At 44.2% G+C, this 23,469-nt stretch overlaps 1 protein-coding gene across 1 annotated transcript in view; it reads right to left on the bottom strand.

Annotated features, from left to right (window-relative positions):
* CELF4 (CUGBP Elav-like family member 4) overlaps positions 1-23,469 on the bottom strand; it is a 794,292-nt gene that overhangs the window by 26,780 nt on the left and 744,043 nt on the right. Inside the window, exon 12 of the mRNA XM_070743645.1 lies at positions 7,258-7,425. Coding sequence (XP_070599746.1) covers positions 7,298-7,425 — 128 coding nt within the window. The 3' untranslated portion in view covers positions 7,258-7,297. The remainder of the gene's footprint in view (positions 1-7,257; positions 7,426-23,469) is intronic.

The raw sequence follows: 23,469 nt of genomic DNA, 5'->3' as shown, positions 1-23,469 counted from the left end.
AGATTTAAAAAGAACCCCATTTACTAACAAACACACACACAAACATACCATGCATAAATTGAACATGCCCGGGGGAGGTGTTTCAGTTCCCCCATGCCTGATGGCAAAGGTGGGTTTTAAGGAGTTTACGGAAGGCAGGGAGAGTAGGGGCAGTTCTAATCTCAGGGGGGAGTTGGTTCCAGAGAGTCGGGGCGGCCACAGAGAAGGCTCTTCCCCTGGGGCCCGCCAACCGACATTGTTTAGTTTACGGGACCCGGAGAAGGCCGCTGGGATTTTTTGGGGGGGGGAATTTTTCCTTCTGGGCATGTGCAGAAGGTGAGTTTCCAGAACTGTGCATGTGGTCGATCACCATCTTGTTTTTGGCTTTCTTTCTTTTTTTTATTTTTTATTTTAAATTGTTTATTCTTTTTCTTCTAAGCATGTGCAGAAACCAAGTTTCCGACACCATGCATGCGGTCACCATCTTGAAGCATACTAGCAGCGAGTTAAGTTGTGACCAAAACTAGAATTGAGTATACCGAGTGTGGTGTTACTAAGGTTTTGTAAAATGGCATTAGATCTTCACATGATTTTAACTCTATCCCCCTGTTAATGCAGTCTAAGATCGTGTTGGCTTTTTTTGGCAGCTGCTGGACACAGTTGACCTTGGTTTCTATTTAAGTGATTGCCCTCTAGGACAGGGGACTCTCCAACCTTGGCACCTTTAAGACTTGTGGACTTCAACTCCCAGAGTTCCTCAGCCGGGTGGCTGGGGAACTCCTGGAATCGAAGTCCGCAAGTCTGAAAGTTGCCAAGGTTGGAGACCCTAGGACTCCCAAGATCCCTTTCACAGTTACCAACATTCAGCCAGGGTTTGTCCTATTCTATATCTGTGGAGTCGTTGCATAATTTTGTGTCCTCTTAAATTAGCCCAGGCTTTACAGAGTCAAAATAAATGAATTTGTCTAATGCACGAATCAATCAAATAGGCAATTATTCTAACCACTGAGAACGACGAGGAAGAAAGACATCTGCATTCAAACATGGCATTGAGGCATATTAAAGGATGCTAATGGGATTATTTAAGGTGCTTAGCTTGACGGAGTGCTTGTCAACATGGCAGTTACGGTTCCTATTATTCCTATAGCTTTGCCCCCCTCTCATTCTTTCCTCCCCTTCCTTCCATGTACACTTCACACAATGTTCAACTCATTTCCCAAAGGAAAATCATGGTGCAAACACCTTGAGTTCCCTCATTTTTACTTCGGAGCAAAGAGAGTGTTGTGAGTGGTCCACATCCGATTCAATTGGTTACAAATTTCAAGGACCAGGAGATGGGTGCGTATTGGCATCCTAGGCCCATATTTTTGGCACCCTGAGAGTAAGAGGGCAAGTTAGAGACTGGGGACCAGTGAAGGGCTGAAATAAAAGTTACTACCACACTGTGGACATGGCCCATTGTGTGGGTGTGGCTTGATGGTCATGTGACCGGGTAGGAGTGGCCTGACAATCACGTGACTTGGGGGGGTGGCATAAAGGTCATGTGACTGGGTGGGAGTGGCTTACCGACCAAGATAAGTTTTCAAATAGATGCTTGGACTCTTTTTTCAGTTGATTATGTCACATTATTTGAATAGACACAGAAAGGACAAATGATAGATAGCCTTATTTGTTGAGGAGCACAGGAACATTTTAAGGTTTTGTATTGAATCCACAAGGTTCAGTATGGTAACAGATTAGGCAAGTAGCTCAATGTCCTTTCATTGTTGTGAAAGTTGAGTTCTAGATAATGATTAAAATGATTGTGTGTGGATAAAAACATACTACATAATTACTTCCTGTTTTAAAAGTAAGTAAGGATCATGCTAAGGTAGTAGAAAAGGAAGGACAATAAAAAACTATTAAGTATTCAATAAATAATGCATAAATTTACTACCCCCCTCCGGTGGGGGCAGCATCCCATCACTGCTGGGGACCCACCAGAAATGGTAGCACCCACAGATATGGTATTGAGTGAATCAGAGGAGGAGGATGGGGAATCAGAGAATGAGCCCCCCCATTAGATGCCAGAGTTAGGAGGACGGTGTCTAGACACGAGTAACTGAAAAAAAGGGGTTTTGGGTGTTAGTAGCTCTATGGGACACTTGGCCACACCTTGTCAGTATATAAGGGAGAGTCTGAGAAAAAGTGGGCATGGTGAACAACATTTGTATCATGGTGATTGGAGAACCCAAGCGGGGAGGACTTTCTGTTTCCAGATCTTTCCCATCCCCACTAATTTCATGTTTTGCAGAGATCCCTTTCTTGGGTTGTCTCAGAAAGCTTGATCCCCATCAGTTGTTAGGTATAATTGGGGTTCTTTGCCCCGATATGCATAACTTTGCACTTGTTTAGGCTCAAATGCATTTGCCAATGCACTTTTCTGAGTAAAACACTTTTAGAGGCTTTGTACCAGAAAAGGAGATTTTTAAATTCTAGGGGTTTTGTCTAGAAATTGCACAATTATATGTCAAGGTCAGAGGAATACTTAAGGTCTATCTAGGACAGTGATGGCGAACCTTTTTTGGTTCATGCACCAAAAGGGGTGTGGGTAGGTGTGCCCACAACCCTTCCCTCCTCCCCATGCATGTGCAAACCCCCTCATGCTTCTCACCACACATGTGCATAGGCCTTTCTGAAGCCTGGTTGGTGAAAAAGATGCCCAAACATGCAAACCAGAAATTCAGGAAAATGCGCTTCTGGTTTGCCCATTGTGCTGTTTTTTTTTGCACTCCGGGGCTACAGGAAGCTTCCCTGAACCCTCTAAAGTGCAAAAAACAGCACAACGGCAAACTGGAAGTCCATTTTTCTGAACTTCTGGTTTGTCTGTTGGATTTGTTTTGCCTCTGGGGCTTCAGGAAAGCTTCCCTGAATTGTCTGGAGGATGAAACGTCTTTTCCCAAGGCCAAAAATCGGCTGACCAGCATGTGCATGCACGCTGGAACTGAAACATGGCAAAGTCTAGAATAGTCTTCTATTCTATTCTACATTCAATCATTCCATTCCATTCCATTCTCTGCATAATTAATTTACTTCCATAACTATTACAAGTCCACAGGAGTGCTTTACTAGCACCTAGATTCATGAACCACCAATTGTACCCACCCCACGGCAATGAGTGGGACTCCAGTTCCCATCTGTGTCTTGAGCAATTGTGCAGGGGATATACCCCAAGGGCCTGCACTGTACCTCTCCCCTCTTTCTAACCAACAGCAATGGAAATGAGCACTGGTGATCAAAGCTCTCGTGTTGAAATGGCCGAATTAAAGAAGATCAATGCGTTGTAATAATATGTAACGGTCTGTAGCTTAGGAGAAAGATGACAGGAAACCACAAACAGGAGCAACCGAGTTTGCTAAAAACAAGTTTCTTTCTAAACATGCTTCGGACATATACTAGGCAAGCCACAATATTGTAGCTTTTTTTTTTTTTGCATTTTATCTACGTTTGTTACCTGCTGTCTTCTTGGTTGTGTAACCACACAAACAGAGGTGGTATTCAGCTGGTTTGGGTGAACTGGTAAGGGCCATTTTGACCAGTTTGGAGAACTGGTAAATCCCATGTTTGGCTGGCCCAGCCCCCTCACCCCTGCCGTTCCCTGTCCTACATTCCCTTTGGTTTAACTCGGCTGATTGGCAAGGCGAGCAGCAGTGATGGGCCCCACATGTTTGGATGGGATCAGCGATCCAGTAGCGGGTTTTGATAGGTTCTGGAGGCCGTCCGGGCTGTGTGTGCACCTCTGCATTATACAGGGCACATGTGTGTTAGGGATTGACATTATAAACTGCATATTGTAAACTGTACCAAACTTGTACTTAAAGGGTTAATGTGCACTCAAAGAGTTAACATTTACTTGAAGAGTTAATGTTCAAGGCTATGTCGTCATTGAAGCTATAAAAGCTCATGATTCTGCCCAGTCACTTCCTTGTTACTTTACTTTTGCCTGAGACGGGGGAGTCGTGTCTAAGTTCTGTGCTTGTATAAGCTTCGTGCTTTATCTATATTATATTTTAGCTTTGGGCTTGTTATCTATATTCTGTATTGTTCTGTATTTGCTACGTGCATATTTTGGATTGTTTATATTTTGTTTATATGTAAATAATACTTATTTAACTAAGTCTGTGTCTTGGCTTTATCACACATCCACGCTCTGTTAAAATTCTCTGCTCGGTATTGTCGAAGGATTCATAGCATAGCTAACCGAGACAAGCCAACAATTACACTTTTGCGCATATCCCCAAAGTGAAACCTCGCACGAGAACACATGCGCAGAAGCAAAAAAGGGGCAAAAATTGCTAAATTTTCACCCACGCGAGCATCTTCGTGCAAGATATCGCTTTGGCCATATGCGCAGAAGTGAAATCTCACATAGGTGTGGGTGTGCACGCACACAGATGTCGGGTGCCCACGCGCCCAGTCTGGGCTCAGAATACCGAACCGGTAGGGAAAAGTAAGTGGAGCCCTTTGCTACAGAGCAGATTGCCACGCCTCAGCTGAGATAAACCTCAGCTACTATCTCAGCTGAGATAGTAGCTTTATGGGACACTTGGCCACACCTTTGTCAGTATATAAGGGACAGTCTAATAAACCACCAGCCCTGACACCAGTGATGGGTTGCAGCTGGTACAGCTGGGATCGGGGCTCCGGTAGTGGAACTGGAGATGTGCATGCATTTGGCCTTCTAGAAGGGTCTGGTAGCGAAAACCACGATGCACGCACAGCTCTGGGAACACGTTTCCTGTGAGATTTTGCTTCAGTGCATGCATGGAATAAAAAAAAATCACCGAAATCTCTCTCTTGCATGCATGTCCTCTTGCGAGATTTTGCTCCTGTGCATGCTCAGAAGCAAAATCTTGCCGGGAATCTCTCTCACACACATCACACCGGTAGCAGGGATGAATAGGAGCCACTGCCTGGATCAGGGTATCTGAAGAGCCAATGGGACATTCCCTTCCCACATGTGCCAGCGTAAGACACCTGGTATAGGTTCCATCAGGTAAGGAACCAGAGTCGATGAGATCAAGCTAAAGGGCCTTTTCTGCAGTGGCTCCATCTCTACCTTTGAAGGTGAAAACTGACCTCTCTGGTTTGGCCTTCTGGAGGGGTCTGAGAACCTGGCTTTACCGGTTGGCCTGGGGCCCTAAGGGAGGCATTCACCACTTGACGGGGCTGATGGGATAAGAACAGTAACGGGTTCCTACCGGAATGGTAGGGGATGGCGTACTGTTAGTAAAACTGGTGCTTTAGGTCTCTGGCATGTGCGTGCAAGTGTCCCAGTGATATTTTGCTTCTGTGCGTGCATAAAATCTCACGAGGGGACGCGCGTGTGAGAGAGATTGCAAATATTTTTTTGATTCTGCGCATGCACAGAAGCAAAAAAAAATGCCAAAATATCTCTCTCACGTGTGCATCCACTCACTTTTGTTTCCTGCGCCTGAGCAGGAGCAAAATATCGCTGAGACGTGCGCACATGCCAGAGACACAAAACTGCATGCGCAGCACACCAGTAGCAATAGTAGCGGCAACCCCTGCCTACGTAAGAACAGAGTTGGGCTGTTGCGATTCAGACCATTTCGGACGAATAGGTAGTTCTGACCATTGGATGGGCCTACCCACCTGCCCTGGCGCTATCCCATCCTATATAATTGCAATGTTTTCAATGCCACACACATTCATGTTTTTGGTTCTCGATTGTTACAGTATGTGACAGTCACGTCTAGATAAGAAGACCTCACCACTGGAGGTGGATGAGTCGACAGATTATCCCATCCATCTCTTGGCTTGTGTAGGCCTGGTATTAGCCCAACCGGAGGTAGGCAAAGTTGGCTCTTCTATGACTTGTGGACTTCAACTCCCAGAATTAATAATAATAATAATAATAATAATAATAATAATAATAATAATAATAATAATAATAATTTATTGGATTTGTATGCCACCCCTCTCCGTAGACTCGGGGCGGCTAACAGCAATAATAAAAACAGCATGTAACAATCCAATAATAAAACACTAAAAAACCCTTATTATAAAACCAAACATACACACAAACATACCATGCATAACTTGTAATGGCCTAGGGGGGGAGGAATATCTCAACTCCCCCATGCCTGGCGGTATAAGTGAGTCTTGAGTAGTTTACAAAAGACAGGGAAGGTGGGGGCAATTCTAATCTCCGGGGGGAGTGGGTTCCAGAGGGCCGGAGCCGCCACAGAGAAGGCTCTTCCCCTGGGGCCCGCCAAACGACATTGTTTAGTCGACGGGACCCGGAGAAGGCCAACTATGTGGGACCTTATCAGCCGCTGGGATTCGCAGGCGGTTCCGGAGGTAATCATGCTAGCTTAGGAATTCTGGGAGTTGAAGTCCATATGTCATAAAAGAGCCAACTTGGCCTACCCCTGGCCTAACCATTGACACCAATATTGGTGTCAAGCCGGTCCAGAAGTTGGTGATACATTAATGGCTTGTCACATCTATCTAGAGAAGGCCTGATGGTTATGGGAACTTGGGAGGGGAGATTTTCAGGAGGGCTGAACAGATGCAGCCACAAAGCAATTCTTTTGAGGGGTTCAAGGCCATCCTGTGCCCACCCACCTGGATGGAAGCGGAAGGAGGACTGGCCACGCTGGCACAATCTGAGTGGGTAACATGACAGGTTTGTGGGTGGGGGGACAAGGCATGTGAACTTTGAACTGGGTGGGAAGCTCAGATCCAGGTTTCCCAGTTTGGGTGCCAGGATGGCTCTGGAAATAAATTGGAAACTTTGACTCGGACTCGGATTTAGTTTGGACGCTACCTGGAACCTTGACAATTGACTCAATTTATTATTATTATTATTATTATTATTATTATTATTATTATTATTATTATTATTAAATTTATATGCCACCCCTCTCTGAAGACTCTGTTTAACTTCCCCCTGTTTTCTATCATTTAGAAGCTGCCCAGAATGTTCTTGTAGGGGGAGATGGGCAGCATAAGAAATGTAATAAACGAACAACAACAAAAAACAATTTTTTTTTTAAAAAAAACCAACAACAGGTCAACCTTGTATCTCTCTCACTATCAACCCACTGCCATGCCTCAACCCCGTAGAGTCAAGTCCTTGAGGTGCTCCAGAAATGGTTCTAGAAGGAAAAGGTAGAATCTTAAGAGGTTAAAGGTCATTGGTGTCCACAACACAGGAGACGCTATGGGACAACAAAGTGATGTTCCTTGCCACCCGCCCACCCCAGCAGTTACCTGTGCTAGACCTTGCTTATCCAGTGTCTCCCACCGTGCTTCAATAAGGACGGTTAGCATCCTTTGGCCTTTTCAGCTGGACCTTCAGCCTCTTCATCCCAATCTGGAAGCCATTCATAGCTTGGATGGCCGCTTGGGCGCTAGCGGGATTGTCAAAACTCACAAAGCCTGTCAAAACACAAGGAAGGTGCAGGGTTTAACCAGCTGAAAGCGGGCAACGGGGCCACCCCACGCTAGATCATGTCAAGGATATGAACATGGAAGTGGGGAGGAGGGACAAGGAGCAGCCTCGGGTTCCTACCGGTACTTTTGAGGATGCCGCAATTGAGTTGCGTGTCCAGATTCGTGTGTCCTGCGGGTGGGCGGCGCGTCCCAGGGAGATTTTGCTTCTCTGCATGCGCAGAAAGCAAAATATCAAGAGGGAACATGCATGTGCATGAGATTTTGGTGGGTTTTTTTTGCTTCTACACATGCACAGAATACCACCGAAATCTCTCTCGTGCACACATATCCCCTGACTAGATTTTGTTTCCTGCGCATGGGCAGAAGCAAAATCTCACTTGGACTCATGCGCGCACCTGCAGGACACCCAAAGCTGTGTGCACAGCACACCAGTAGTGGTGGTAAGAGGAACCTGCCCCCTTTCCCCTCCTCCACCAATGCTTGATGCTTCTGACGATGTCATGGCGGGTGTGGGTGAGCAACGTTAGGAATGGAATGGCTCGAGCGTTCACCTCACACCGAAAGCTGGCCGAGAGGAAGGATGGGAAGGAAGACATGGAAAAGTTAGATTTTGGGGGTGGAGGAATGAAGAGACGCCAGGTGGATTGCCAGGTGGTCGTTGAAAGGGTCCTCAGCTGAGTTTATTCTCACAGAGGAAGAGAAGGAGTGTTGCCAGGAGGGACGTTCCATGGGTTGAGGTGAGGTGTCCATCCACCTCAAACGAGAACATAAAATTTCACTTCCCGTCTTGACTACTGCGACGCGCTATACATGGGGCTGCCCTTGAAGAGCATGCGGAAGCTCCAGTTGGTGCAAAACGCAGTGGCGTTTTGCATGGTTTTGTGCAGACCTTGGTGTGCACCTCTATCACTTCATGACCCGGAGAAGGCTGAATCTGTGGGACCTAACCAGTCACTGGGATTCATGTGTCAGAAAATTAACTAAGTAACTAACTAAGTAACTAACTAACTAACTAACTAACTCTAACTAACTAACTAACTAACTAACTAACTAACTAACTAACTAACTAACTTTGAGGAACTAAATCATGCCCCTCCAATCCTTGGAAAAACCTATGTCTATGGAACCACTTACTGGTACTGAAAAGATTGGGGGCCGTTGGGTTACATAACAATAACATAGCAATAGAGTGACCAATGCCTGGAATGCCCTACCTGACTCTGTGGTTTCTTCTCCAAACCCCAAAATCTTCAACCTTAGATTGTCTACAGTCGACCTCCCCCCTTTTCTAAGAGATCTGTAAGGGGCGTGCATAAGCGCACCACTGTGCCTACCATCCCTGTCCTATTTTCTTCTATGATTATTATTTTCTACTTATGTTATGCTTATACAAACTACAATCCTATACTTGTTTGACACATAAATAAATTAAACAAACAAACAAACAAACCATTCCAAACTAGATTGCAGAAAATACGACTTCAGCAATAGAGTGATCGACACGTGGAATGCGCTACCTGACTCTGTGGTTTCTTCCCCAAACCCCAAAAACTTTAACCTTAGATTGTCTACAGTCGACCCCTTCTCATTTCTAACATGTCTGTAAGTGGCGTGCATAAGCCCACCACTGTGCCTACCATCTGTTCTGCTGGGCTCTCTGGTAGAAGCCTCCCGAAAATTCACGGGTACAAATTTCAGACACACACACGTTTGAAGTATTGCAAAGAGCACTCTTCCCCAAAACAACCTTGTCGGCTGTACAAGTCCCTTAATCAATCCTTAAGTACATAGCTAGTAGCTGTGAAGAAACGTCACAGCCCTCCTTCTTCCCACGAAGTGAAACACACACACACTTTACTCTGCTTTGGTGTCAAAGGTGTGAAAAATCCACAAACAAAGTTCAGACACAGCGAGGCACGATCCTGAAGAACTGCAATCAGATAATCTTCCACAACGGCCAAACTAGCACGCTGATATTTATAGCAGCAGCTCTAATTACTGGAGCCCCACCCAAACACAGGTGGCCTCTCTTATCTCCTGTAATTTTTCCTCAATTGGTCTCTTCGATGCATAAATTTGTGCCTGCTTGGGTCTAACACTTTGTCATCCAAATCGACCAAAGATAATGGTGATTGGCTTCCTGGGCTGTGTGCCAAGCCCCCCTCTTCCAAATCACCCCCACCTTCTTCTTCATCCGAGGAAACTGCATTCCCTGACTCTACCGGCAACAAAACAGGCCTAGGACATGTTGACGTTTCCCCTGCCTCTATCTCCACATTCCCTGGGGCAGGAGCTGGGCCAGAGCCAACCACAACACCATCCCTGTCTTATTTTTTTCTTTTAGCATTACTTTCTACTTATGTTATGCTTATACAAACTACAATCCTATACTTGTTCGACAAAAAAGCAAAGGGAGGGGCGGCATAGAAATCCAATCAATCAATCAATCAATCAATCAATCAATCAATCAATCAATCAATCACCAGCCAGCCAGCCAGCCAACCAACTAACCAACCAACCCATTTTAGGACTGTCAGGATTTACGATGTTGCAGGGTCCATTATGATTGTATGTCAAGGACAGAATTGGGTTGCTACCAATACGGATAAGGACAGTGCACCAGTAGTAAAAGTTGCACTGTGCACGCAGCTTTACTTCTCCTTCATGCGCACACATGTGTCCAGCATGTTTCTGCTTCTGCACATGCACAGGAAGCATAATCTTTTGAGGGGACGCGCACGCATGTGAGAGATTTTGGCAATGTCTTGCTTCTGCATATGCACGAAAGCAAAAAAAAAAAAAATCGCCGAAACCTGTCGTGCGCTGGAATATTCTTCTTCTTTGCAAAGAAGCAAAAACACGCTGGGGCACATGTGTGCACATGTGGGAGAAACGAAGCTTTGCACAGAGTGCACCGGTAGCAGTGGGAATGGGAATCCTTTGTGTCTATATCAGATTTTTCAACCACTGGAATCTCAGGCGCACAGGGATCCCATGAGAAGCACCCAGTGTTCTGATTTCAGAACAGGAGGAGAAGGATTGGAAAATACTCCTATGCAGGTAATTCTGAAAGAGACTAAATTAAAGCTGGATTAAACCCAAACTTTATTTCTTTTTCTTTCTTTCTTTCTTTCTTTCTTTCTTTCTTTCTTTCTTTCTTTCTTTCCTTCCTTCCTTCCTTCCTTCTTTCTTTCTTTCTCTTTCTTTCCCCCCTCCCTTCCTCCCTTCCCTCTCTCCCTCCTTCTCCCTCCTTCCTTCCTTCCTTTGTTCCCTCTTTCCTTCTCCTCATTCCCATTTTTCTTTCCTTCCTTCCCTCCCTCCCTCTTTCACTTTTCCTTCCTTCCTTCTCATTCCCTTCCTTCTTTTCTTCCTTCCTCCCCTTCCTCTCTCCATCCTTCTCCGTTCTTCCTTCCTTTGTTCCCTCTTTCCTTCTCCTCATTCCCATCATTCTTTCTTTCTTTCTTTCCTTCCCTTCCTTCCATCTTTTCTTCCTTTCCCTTTCTCCCTCCCTCCTTCTCTTTTCCTTCCTTCCTTCCTTCCTTTTTTATTATTCCTTGTCAAAAACCACAGATTTCTTGCCAGAAAGGAATCTAAGTGGGACGTATTAGGACTCTGATGTTGAACAGAACATCATATTAGAATGATGCTAGTTGTGTTCTGTTGTGGTTGGATCACAGCCAGCTCCTTTACTCACAGACTCTGAAGAGGAGGAATCGAGTCCCTCTGAGCATCGTAGGCCCATGTGGCTGGTGAGGAAGAGAGGGAGATGGAAGGTCCTGCAGAGAATATAGAACACCCAGCTAGGACCTTGTCTGGATCTGAGAGCCGGGGTGGCGCAGCAGGTAGAGTGCTGTACTGCAGGCCACTGAAGCTGACTGTAGATCTGAAGGTCAGCGGTTCAAATCTCATCACCAGCTCAAGGTTGACTCAGCCTTCCATCCTTCCAAGGTGGGTAAAATGAGGACCCGGATTGTGGGGGCAATAGGCTGGCTCTGTTAAAAAAGTGCTACTGCTAACATGTTGTAAGCCAGTCTAAGGAGAAGGGGGCATAAAAATCGAATAAATAAAATAAATAAATAAATAAATATTGTGGACCCTATTTTAGATGCACAGGTGAGAAGAATGCATGGGAGACAAGAGCAGTTACACAGACGTAGAGGGAGGCCTTGAATACTGCTGTGCGCAGTGTGTAATCACAGAATGTTTAAAAGGGGAGGAGATCGGGAGGTTCCCTTTACAGGAAATCAATATTTATATCTACAAGAAGGGAAGAGCAAGTTCAGATTCTCCCCCTCAAATATTGCATGGAATAGAAAAGGTGGATAGAGAAAAATTATTTTCTTTATTGTGTAATAGAGAAAAATTATTTCCTCTATCACACAATACTAGGATGAGGGGCCCCTCCCTAAAGCTCATAGGTAAGAAAGTGAGGACAAATCAAGCGAAATATTTCTTCACCCAGAGGGTCCTTGGTTGATGGAATTCACTTCCAGAAGAGATTGTGACAGCTGTCAGCCTTGATAGCTTCAAGGCAGGGTGAGACAGATTCACAGATGCCAGGTTTATTGGTGGTTATTGAAACAGATGTCCATGTGCCACCTCTATGTTGGTTGAGGCAGGCAGGATTCCCCTGGGTTTCATTTGTTGGGGGTCCAGGGAAAGAGAGGGTCTTGCCTTCTCTTTCTGCTCTTCCACCCTTTCACCTCTCACAATACTAGACAACAGAGTATCAACAGTAGAGACCTTCAAATTTCTAGGTTCTATCATATCTCAAGACCTAAAATGGTCACCTAACATCAAAAACATCATCAAAAAAGCACAACAAAGAATGTTCTTTCTGCGCCAGCTCAGGAAGCTCAAACTGCCCAAGGAGCTGCTGATCCAGTTCTACAGAGGAATCATTGAGTCTGTCATCTGCACCTCTATAACTGTCTGGTTCAGTTCTGCAACCCAACAGGACCGACACAGACTTCAGAGGAGAATCAGAACTGCAGAAAAAACTATTGCTGCCAACCTGCCTTCCATTGAGGACCTGGATACTGCACGAGTCAAAAAGAGGGCAGGGAAAATATTTACTGACCCCTCACATCCTGGACACAAATTGTTTCAATTCCTACCCTCAAAACATTGCTACAGAGCACTGCACACCAAGACAACTAGACACAAGAACAGTTTTTTTTCCAAAGGCCATCACTCTACTAAACAAATAATTCCCTCAACACTGTCAGACTTTCTACTAAATCTGCACTTCTATTCTACTAGTTTTTCTCATCATTCCTATCACCCATTTCCTCCCATGTTGACTGTATGACTGTAACTTGTTGCTTATATCCTAAGATTTTTATTCATATTGCTTCTTCATTGCTTATTTGACCCCTATGACAATCATTAAGTGTTGTACCCCATGATTCTTGACAAATGTATATTTTATTTTATGTACGCTGAGAGCATATGCACCAAGACAAATTCCTTGTGTGTCCAATCACACTTGGCCAATAAAAATTCTATCTATTTATCTATCTATCTCAAGATCCCCAAGGACAATTGGTGGGACACAGAATGCTGGACTCAATGGGCTTTGGCCTGATTCAGCGTGGTTCTTTTTATGTTCTTATGTGGCAGGAGACGATCACATAAATAGTCTGGCCCTGAGCCATGTAGGGCTTTATAGGTAATAACCAACACCTTGAATTGTGCCTGGAGACTAATAGGAAGCCAGTGCAGCTCGTGGAGCGTAGGTATTATATGGGTGTACCGAGGTACACTATTATTATAATAGACTATTATACTTCCCGACTCTGTGTCTGAGTATTAATGGATATCTAATTGCTGGCTGATTGTCGAATCAGACAGAACATGTTCTAAGACAACTGACTAGGTCTTCTGCTGTAAAGAGTTGGCAGAAATCCTCCTCCATCCACACGTTCAGATGGACCCTCACAATTTTCACACCTTGTCTTCCCTACTTTAATAGGAAAGAAGCTAAGAGAAACCATAATTACAGAAGTATGTGCAGCAGCAGCTAAAAAAGCCAACACAATCCTAAGCTGCATCAACAGGGGGATACACTCCAAGACCAGGGAAGTCTTAATACCACTCTACTATGCCCTGGTCTGACCACACCTGGAGTATTGTATTCAGTTCTGGTCACCACACTTCAAAAGAGACATTGAAACTCTGGAGAAGGTGCAAAAAAGAGCAACCAAGATGATTAAGGGATTGGAAAGCAAGACTTACGAAGAGAGACTGAGGGAACTGGGCATGGATAGCCTAGAGAAAAGGAGGGCCAGAGTGGACATGATGGCAGTCTACAAGTATACGAGGGGATGTCACAGAGAGGAGGGGATCACTTTATTCTTCAGGGCACCAGAGGGCTGGACGAGGAACAACAGATGGAAGCTGACCAAGGAGAGATTCAACATGGAGATAAGGAGGAACTTCCTGACGGTCAGAGCGATCAACCAATGAAACAACCTACCAGCGGACTTTGTGAACTCCAACACTCTGGACATTTTAAAGAGAAGATTGAACTGCCACTTGACTGGTGTACTATAGGGTTCCTGCTTGGGCAGGGGGTTGAATTCAATGGCCTTCAAGGTCCCTTTGAACTCTAACAATAAACAAATAAACAAATAAACAAATAAACAAATAAACAAATAAACAAATAAACAAATAAACAAATAAACAAATAAACAAATAAACAAATAAACAAATAAACAAATAAACAAATAAACAAATAAACAAATAAACAAATAAACAAATAAACAAATAAACAAATAAACAAATAAACAAATAAACAAATAAACAAATAAACAAATAAACAAATAAACAAATAAACAAATAAACAAATAAACAAATAAACAAATAAACAAATAAACAAATAAACAAATAAACAAATAAACAAATAAACAAATAAACAAATAAACAAATAAACAAATAAACAAATAAACAAATAAACAAATAAACAAATAAACAAATAAACAAATAAACAAATAAACAAATAAACAAATAAACAAATAAACAAATAAACAAATAAACAAATAAACAAATAAACAAATAAACAAACAAACAAACAAACAAACAAATAAATAAATAAACAGTAGTAGCTCCCAAAGGTGATTTTGTTCAAGAGGCAACTGGACTTTTCTTGTTTCTTCTTTGAAGACATTTCGCTTCCTGTCCAAGAAGCTTCTTCCGCTCTGACTGGATGATGGTGAATGGAAGGATTGCTACTCCTTGCAGACAGCTGGTCATTTGTGTTCTTTTTAGAGAGTTGTTGAGGCCACTTGGGAGGTTTATCTGTGTCCTGAGGACCACCTGAGAGGTGCAAATAGGTATGGAGACTTCTTGGAACTGCTGAAAGGACTGTGTTGTAGACTGGAGGTAGAGGGTGTCCTATCCCTCCTCCTTTTTTGAAGGAGTGTGTTTCAATTTTGACCTAGATGGCTTCTTGGACCCTTCTCTCAAACCAGTGGTCCTCTCTGTCCAAAATGTGGACTTTGCTGTCTTCAAAAGAGTGGCCTGTGTCTTTTAAATGCAGATGGACTGCTAAATCTAGTCACACCAGCCACAACAGTGGGTATCACTTTTGGATACTGAATCCTTTTCAAATTAGGATATCAACCAATCAACCAACCAACCAACCAACCAACCAATCAACCAATCAACCAATCAACCAATCAACCAATCAACCAATCAACCAATCAACCAATCAACCAATCAACCAATCAATCAACCAATCAGAATAAAGGCAGGAGGGACATTGGAGGTATTCCAATCCAACCTCCTGTTCAATTAGGAGACTCTATATCAGTGATGGCGAACCTTTTTTTCCTCGGGTGCTGAAAATGTGTGGGCATGCACTATCGCACATGCACAAGTGCCCACACCCATAATCCAAAGCCTGGGGAGGGCAATAGCAGCGTCCCCCATCCCCCAGAGGTCTTCCAGAGGCCAGAAATGGCCTGTTTCCCAACTTCTGGTGGGCCAAGTAGGCTCGTGTTTCTCCCTTCACAGGCTCCAAAGGCTCCCCTGGAGCTGGGGGAGGGTAAAAATGTCCTCCCCCATCCCTGTGGAGGCTCCCTGGAAGTCAAAAATGCCCTCCCAGAGCCTCTGTGCGAGCCAAAAATCTGCTGGCTGACACCCACATGCACGTTGGAGCTGAGCTAGGGCAATGGCTCGCGTGCCAGCAGATATGGTTCCGCGTGTCATCTGTGGCACCCGTGTGATAGGTTCGCCATCACTGCCCTATGTCATTCCAGATAGGTTGTCCATCTTTTCTTAAAACCTCCAGTGATGAAGCTCTCACAACTTCTGGAAGCAAGCGGTTCCACAGGTTAATTGTTCACACTGTGAGGAAGTTTATCCTTAATTCCCCGTTGCTTCTCTCATCGATTATTTTCCATCCGTTGCTTCTTTGTCTTGCCTTCTGGTGCTTCCCAGTGTTGGGATTCAAATAATTTAACAACTGGTTCCTTGCCCTAATGACTGGCTGGGTGGGCGTGGCTAGGTGGTCATGTGCTGGGTGGGCGTGGCCAACTCAACATCACTCATCACACCCATCCCCGCCTACCAGCCACTTTCCCTTTCTCCAGGCCTTGGGCCGATACGCAACACCTCAAGAAATGAAAGGGTTAATCTACCGTCTGTTTCCTGGTGCAAATATAATCCAGCGAAAGGATGGGGAGATAGACCGAGCCTGAATGGCAGCTCCAGCAAAGCCTTCTGCTCCCAGCACCAAGGAAAGGAAGACCTTGGAGGCTGAGCTTATTAAAAAGCAATATATTCTGTCATAACAGCCAACATTTCACACCTGAGGTGGCAGAGGACATAAATCCCACTGACTCCTCAGAAGCAATTTACAATTAAAGCCCATTTGCACCCCAAAAATAATAAACAAACAACAGGAGGAGAAGGATTGGAAAATATTCCTGTGCAGGTAATTCTGAAAGAGACTAAGTTAAAGCTGGATTAAACCCAAACTTTCTTTCTTTTTCTTTCTTTCTTTCTTCTTTCTTTCTTTCCCCCGTCCTTCCTTTCTTCCCTCTCTCCCTCCTTCTCCTTCCTTCCTTCCTTTGTTCCCTCTTTCCTTCTCCTCATTCCCATTTTTTCCTTCCTTCCTTCCTTCCCTCCCTCCTTCTCTTTTCCTTCCTTCCTTCTCATTCCCTTCCTTCTTTTCTTCCTTCCTCCCCTCCCTCTCTCTGTCCTTCTCTGTCCTTCCTTCCTTCCCCTTTCACCCTCCCTCCTTCTCTTTTCATTCTTCCTTCCTTTGTCCCCTTTTCCTTCTCATTCCCTTCCTTCCCTCCCTCCCTCCTTCTCCTTTTCTTCCTTCCTTCCTTTGTTCCCTCTTTCCTTCTTCCTTCTTTCCTTCCTTCCTTCTTTCTTTCCTTCCTTCCTTCTTTCCTTCCTTCCTTTGCCTGTTTTTCAGCCATCTTTGGGCCTTTTCAGGGTCATTTTTGGACTGTTTCCAGCCACTTTCCAGCCCAAAATCGCCCCAAAATGGGCCCGTAAATGTCCCAAAAGACAACTGTTTTCAGCCAGTTTTTGGCCAGTTTGAACTGGACAGAATTTTTACTACCGGTTCACCTAAACCGGTCTGAACCGGTTGATTCCCACCTCTGGTTGACTCCTTCTTCTTTGTGGCAACCCATCAAATATTGGAACACTGCTATCATGTCACCCCTAGTCCTTCTTTTCTCTAGACTAGCCAAATCCAATTTGTGCAACCGTTCTTCATATGTTTTTGTCTCCAGGCCTTTAATTGTCTTAGTTGCTCTTGTTTGCACTTTTTCCTAAAGTCTAAATGCCATTTTTGTAATATTCTGACCAAAACTGGATGCAGCATTCCAAGTGTGGCCTTACTAAGCATTCACATGATTTTGCTTCTATGCCTCTGTTTATATGAAGGTTATCCAAAAAATAAGGTTACAAGGCAGATAGCTCTCGCGGGGAATGTTCATGGGGGAAGTTGGTATTAGTGATATACCCTATACACAATAGTGGTATACACTATTGTGTAGCGGGAAGTCAGCGGGAGAGAACGAGCAGTGCCAGTGGTCAGTAGATCATTGACTGGCATTGTGGGGGAGGTTAGGGATGAGTGTCCTCCTTCCGTTTTCCTCCATGAGCGAAGTGCGCATTGTAATGCACTACCTGAATGCTAAGGGTGTGAACGCTGCTGCGATGGGTGGCCAAGATGCTTCCTTAAGCGCACAAAATCAACAGTCAGTGCCGGCCGAGAATTTCTCGACCGTTTTGAGATTGAAGGTGTATAGTAGAAACATAGAAACATAGAAGACTGAAGGCAGAAAAAGACCTCATGGTCCATCTAGTCTGCCCTTATACTATTTCCTGTATTTTATCTTACACTCTATATAAGGGGATCACAATCTCCCTCTTCCTGCTTGTTATACCTCTAGCGATGCAGCCAAGCATCCTACTTGCTTTTCCTACTGTCCGACCATAGTGACAGGAGATAACTCTTGGGCTTATCCCCCTACTCCAGAGAGCAAACATCAGTCAATGCAGGGGCGCCACACCCATTCTCCTTCAGCCCCAAAATTCAAAACTCAGCAATCTTGCGCGCCCATCGCAGCAGCATTCTTGCCCTCAGCATTCAGGTAGCACATTACAGTGCGCACTTCACACTTGGAGGGAAACGGAATGAGGACGCTCATCTCTAACCTTTCCCACAACACCAGTTGATGATCTACTAACCACTCGCACTGCTCGTTCTCTTCCGCTGGCTTCCCGCTACACAATAGCAATACCAACTTCCCCCGCGAACATTCCCCGTCAGAGCTACATGCCTTGTAACCTTATTTTCCAGATAACCCTCGTACAACCAAGGATTATATTAGATTTTTGGCTGCTGCCAATATTCCGAAGTCCTTGGTGCTCTGTTAGCTTGGTTGTTTTTTTAGCAGACATCTCTTTACACAACTAAATATCACCATCAGTTTTAGAAAGGAATAGGGTTTGCTCACCTTTTAAATATCAGTGTTGATGGAAGTGTCCATCATGGTGGTTCTGTGATTACACTGTTTTTAAAACTATTTATCCACCTCACATTGGCAGTTCCTTAATCTATCATTGTGTACTGTTCACTACTTGCTTGTTGGCCTGATATTAATCCTGCTGTCAATCTCTGTTCAACTGGGAGTTGACTGCGGGAGAGAAGATGTTTTAGTCTTTTGGTTGGCTTTTTAGATTTTGGATTGTCTCTTTCTAATGGTGTGTAAATGGTGCTTATCTCTATGTGCCTGTTGATGGCTTGGTTTTGTCTGCCAAGCTTCCAGGAATTCTCTAAAATCTCTGGATTTAACTTTTGATGACAAGAATGCCTTGGTTGTTATTGAATTGGTGTGAAACATTTAGAAACTCCTTCCTTCCTTCCTTCTTCCCTCCCTCCCTTCCTCTTTCCCTCCCTTCTGCCATCTCTCTCTATTTCTGTCTTTCATCCTGTCTTCCTTCCTTTCTCCATTTTGCCTTTCCTCCCTACAGCTTTCCTCCTTCCTTCCTTCAGCCATCCCTTCCTACATCTTCCTTCCTTCCTTCCTTCCTTCTGACATCCCTCCCTACATCTGTCTTCCATCCTGTCTTCCTTCCTTCCTGCCTTCCCTCCTTCCCTCCCTCCCTCTTTCCTTCCTTCCTTCCTTCTTTCCGCCATCCCTCCCTACATTTCCCGTTGTTTGTTTGTTTCTTTCTTTCTCTCTCTCTCTCTTTCTCTCTCTCTCCCTTCCTTCCTCCCACCCTCCCTCCCTCTCATCTTTCCTTCTGCCATCCCTACCTTAATTTGTCTTCCATTCTGTCTCTCTCCCTCCCTACATCCATTCCACCATCCCTCCCTACATCTGTCTCCTTCCTTCCTTCCCTCCCTCCTTCCTTCCTTCCGCCATCCCTCCCTACATTTCTTTCTTTCTTTCTTTCCTTCTTTCTTCTTTCTTTCTCTCTCTCTTACTCCCTCTCCCTTCCTTCCTCCCACCCTCCCTCCCTCTCATCTTTCCTTCTGCCATCCCTACCTTAATTTGTCTTCCATTCTCTCTTTCTCCCTCCCTACATCCATTCCACCATCCCTCCCTACATCTGTCTCCTTCCTTCCCTCCTTCCTTCCTTCCTTCCGCCATCCCTCCCTACATTTCTCTTTCTTTCTTTCTTTCTTTCTTTCTTTCCTTCTTTCTTCTTTCTCTCTCTCTCTTTCTCTCTCTCCCTTCCTCCCACCCACCCTCCCTCCCTACATCTGTCTCCTTCCTTCCTTCTTCCTCTCTCCCTCCCTCCCTTTTTCTTTCTCCCCCCCCACCCGCTTTTCCTTCCTTAACTTTTTCAGTTTTAATTTCAGTTCATGTTGCATCTTACAGTAAACATTTCAATAAAAATCTTTAGTAAAATCGTTTGGGGGAAGAAAAAGACAATTCAACACGCCAGTCCACATGCCCTTGCCTCTGGGTCTTTTCGTTTTTCACTGCTGTGTTCCCTGCAGGAACCAGGAACAAAAACCACAAAACGGAAAAGAATCTGTTGATGAAAATAGATACCAATGGAGTGACTCAATTAAAAATAATAACAATATTATCCAAGGGGCCATACAGCTACTTGGAGAGAAAAACCAACATTTTTTTTAAAAAAAGACCTGGCCCTCTGCAGAGTTAAAACTCAATGGGAATATTCCATTCATGGCAGCGATATTGTCCTGCTGGGTCTAGCATTTGCTTCCCACAAACACGCTCGGCGGGGTTGCCTTGTTAAAATTGGCTCATACAAGCTCTCTTATTCTTGCAGGAACTGCGTCCCTCCCAGAATTTCTAGAAATTACACTCCTGTCCTGATGGAAAAGAATTATTTGTAGCCCACGGTTGAACAGTGGTGTCCCTGAGGCTCTCTGAGGTTGGTGGTTGGGTCATGCAATGATCAATCCAATTGGTGGACTGGATATTGCATGACCCAACTAGGTAACATCATCAGTGGGAGAAGGGAGTGGGGTTTGAAGAGAGGAAGAGGAGGAGGAGGAAGAAGAAGAGGAGGTATAATAATAATAATAATGATGATGATAATAATAATAATAATAATAATAATAATAATAATAATTATTATTATTATTATTATTATTATTATTATTATTATTATTATTATTATTATTTTCAAGTCAAAACCAGAATTGAAAAATCAACAGACGATCCAAAGTGCAGACTCTGTAAAGAAACAGATGAAACAATCAATCACATACTCAGCTGCTGCAAAAAGATCGCACAGACTGACTACAAGCATAGACATGATGCTGTGGCACAGATGATCCACTGGAACTTGTGCCGGAACTACCATTTGCCAGTGGCAAAGAACTGGTGGGATCATAAGCCCGAAAAAGTGGTCGAAAATGAGCAAGCAAAACTACTGTGGGACTTCTGACTTCAGACTGACCGAATTCTGAAGCATAACACACCAGACATCCTGATTGTGGAGAAAACGAAAGTATGGATCATCGACATCGCAATCCCAGGAGACAGCAGAATTGAGGAGAAGCAGCTAGAGAAATTAGTGAAATACGAAGATCTAAAGAGCTGCAACGACTCTGGCATAAGCCTGTGAAAGTGGTCCCAGTGGTCCTTGGCACGCTAGGTGCAGTACCAAAGGATCTCAGTGGACATTTGAAAACCATTGGAATTGACAAAATCTCCATCTGTCAATTGCAAAAGGCCGCTTTACTGGGATCGGCAAACATAATTCGCCGCTACATTACACAGTCCTAGGTGCTTGGGAAGCGCCCGACTGGTGATAAAATACGAAATCCAGCATAGTGATCTCGTTTGCTGTGTTGTATTGATATAATAATAATAATAATAATAATAATAATAATAATAATAATAGTCAGTGGGAAAGCAAATTTAGGATTGAAATTATTCCCACGGCTGCTAAAACACAAGGAAGCCCTAATTCTGAAGAACAAGGAATGAAAAACAGAGACGGAGAGGTTAAAAAAAAATCTAGTCTGTTCCTGTTAATTAATAATCAGAGAAATATATGTAGCGGTTAGAAGAAGGTTGATGGGAGGACAAGGTTTTGTGATAAATCTGCTTTATGGGTTATTTTTTCTTCCAGGAATTGCCTTAAAAAAAGAAAAGGCGGCACAAAATAAATGATTTAGCAAGGCAGTTAAGCAGGGAGAAATTTGCAAGCTCAGGGCATCTATAGTGGGGCTTTTTCTGCAAAATTGTTGGATTTTTTTTAAAAAAACAAGGGGTTATTTATCTGAAGGGAGTTTGAAATTTAGAAGTTGCACCCAAGAGAAGAAGTTGCAAAGAGAAATACTTTGGCTTGGAAAGCGGGATGAATGGAGATATACAGCCGTGCTTTGCACGTCTGGATTCTGTTGTGCGAAAGGGATGATGGGTTCCGTAGTCCTGTCTGAGCGTGGTGGTTTTCTTGGAAATGTTTCACTACCCAACTTGGTAACCTCATCAGTGCGCTGGTAAGGAAACGTCGGCGAGAAAGGAACCAAGCTCAGAGACCACCAAGGTTCCCTCATTTCAGCCCTGAACTAGAGATATTCTCTTCTAACCAAGCCACTTGTAATCTAAAGAGAAATCAAACTCCATTCTCTTCTAATACTGATAATGTAACCTAGTTGGATAATGAAACATCTGGGAGGAAACAACTTATTATTATTATTATTATTATTATTATTATTATTATTATTTATTAGATTTGTATGCCGCCCCACTCCGTAGACTCGGGGCGGCTCACAGCTTACAATAAAACAATTCATGACAAATCTAATAGATTAAAAAAACATTTAAAAACCCCATTATTAAACCAGACACACACACAAACATACCATACATAAATAGTATAGGCCTGGGGGAGAGGGGGGGGAATGCCTCAATTCCCCATGCCTGACGTCAGAGGTGAGTTTTAAAGAGTTTACCAAAGGCAAGGAAGATGGGGGCAGTTCTAATCTCTGGGGGGAGCTGGTTCCAGAGAGTCGGGACCACCACAGAGAAGGCTCTTCCCCTGGGACCCGCCAGACAACATTGTTTAGTCGATGGGACCCAGAGAAGGCCAACTCTGTGGGACCTAATCGGTCGCTGGGATTTGTGCGGCAGAAGGTGGTCCCGGAGATATTCTGGTCCGATGCTATGAAGGGCTTTATAGGTCATAACCAACACTTTGAATTGTGACCGGAAATTGATCGGCAACCAATGCAGACTGCAGAGTGTTGGCGTGACATGGGCATACCTTGGGAAGCCCATGATTGCTCTCGCAGCTGCATTCTGCACGATCTGAAGTTTCCGAACCCTCTTCAAAGGTAGCCCCATATAGAGAGTGTTACAGTAGTCGAACCTCGAGGTGATGAGGGCATGAGTGACTGGGAACAGTGACTCCTGGTCCAAATAGGGCCGCAACTGGTGCACAAGGCGAACCTGGGCAAATGCCCCCCTCGCCACAGCTGAAAGATGGTTCTCTAATGTGAGCTGTGGATCGAGGAGGATGCCCAAGTTGCGGACCCTTTCTGAGGGGGTCAATAATTCCCCCCCCCAGGGTGATGGACGGACAAATTGTCCTTGGGAGGCTATCTTAGAGGGCATCAAGGATCCCACAGCCCTGCTCTTCCTCCTCATCCACAAACCCTACTCCTGATTATATATATATAAACCAGAACAATAATGTAATCCAATTAATACTACAATTTAAAAACAATTAAAAGAAAAAAATAACCAATTAACTTATTATTTATTATTATTATTATTATTTATTAGATTTGTATGCCGCCCCTTTCCGTAGACTCGGGGCTTATTAACCAAACATTCAGCAGTCATACTTAAGGCATTCAGTGGTCAGGGGAAGATCTAAAAGTCCCAAGCCTGGCGGCAAAGATGAGTTTTTAAGCTCTTTCGGAAGGCAAGGAGGGAGGGGGCAGTGTGAATCTCTGGGGGGAGTTGATTCCAGAGGGCCGGGGCTCCCACAGAGCAGGCTCTACCCCTAGGTCCCACCAACCGACATTGTTTGGTCGACGGGACCCTAAGGAGGCCAACTCTG

Source organism: Erythrolamprus reginae, chromosome 2 (genome assembly GCF_031021105.1).
Source record: "Erythrolamprus reginae isolate rEryReg1 chromosome 2, rEryReg1.hap1, whole genome shotgun sequence".
Classification (NCBI taxonomy): domain Eukaryota; kingdom Metazoa; phylum Chordata; class Lepidosauria; order Squamata; family Dipsadidae; genus Erythrolamprus; species Erythrolamprus reginae.
This window is presented reverse-complemented; position numbering and strand designations above follow the sequence as displayed.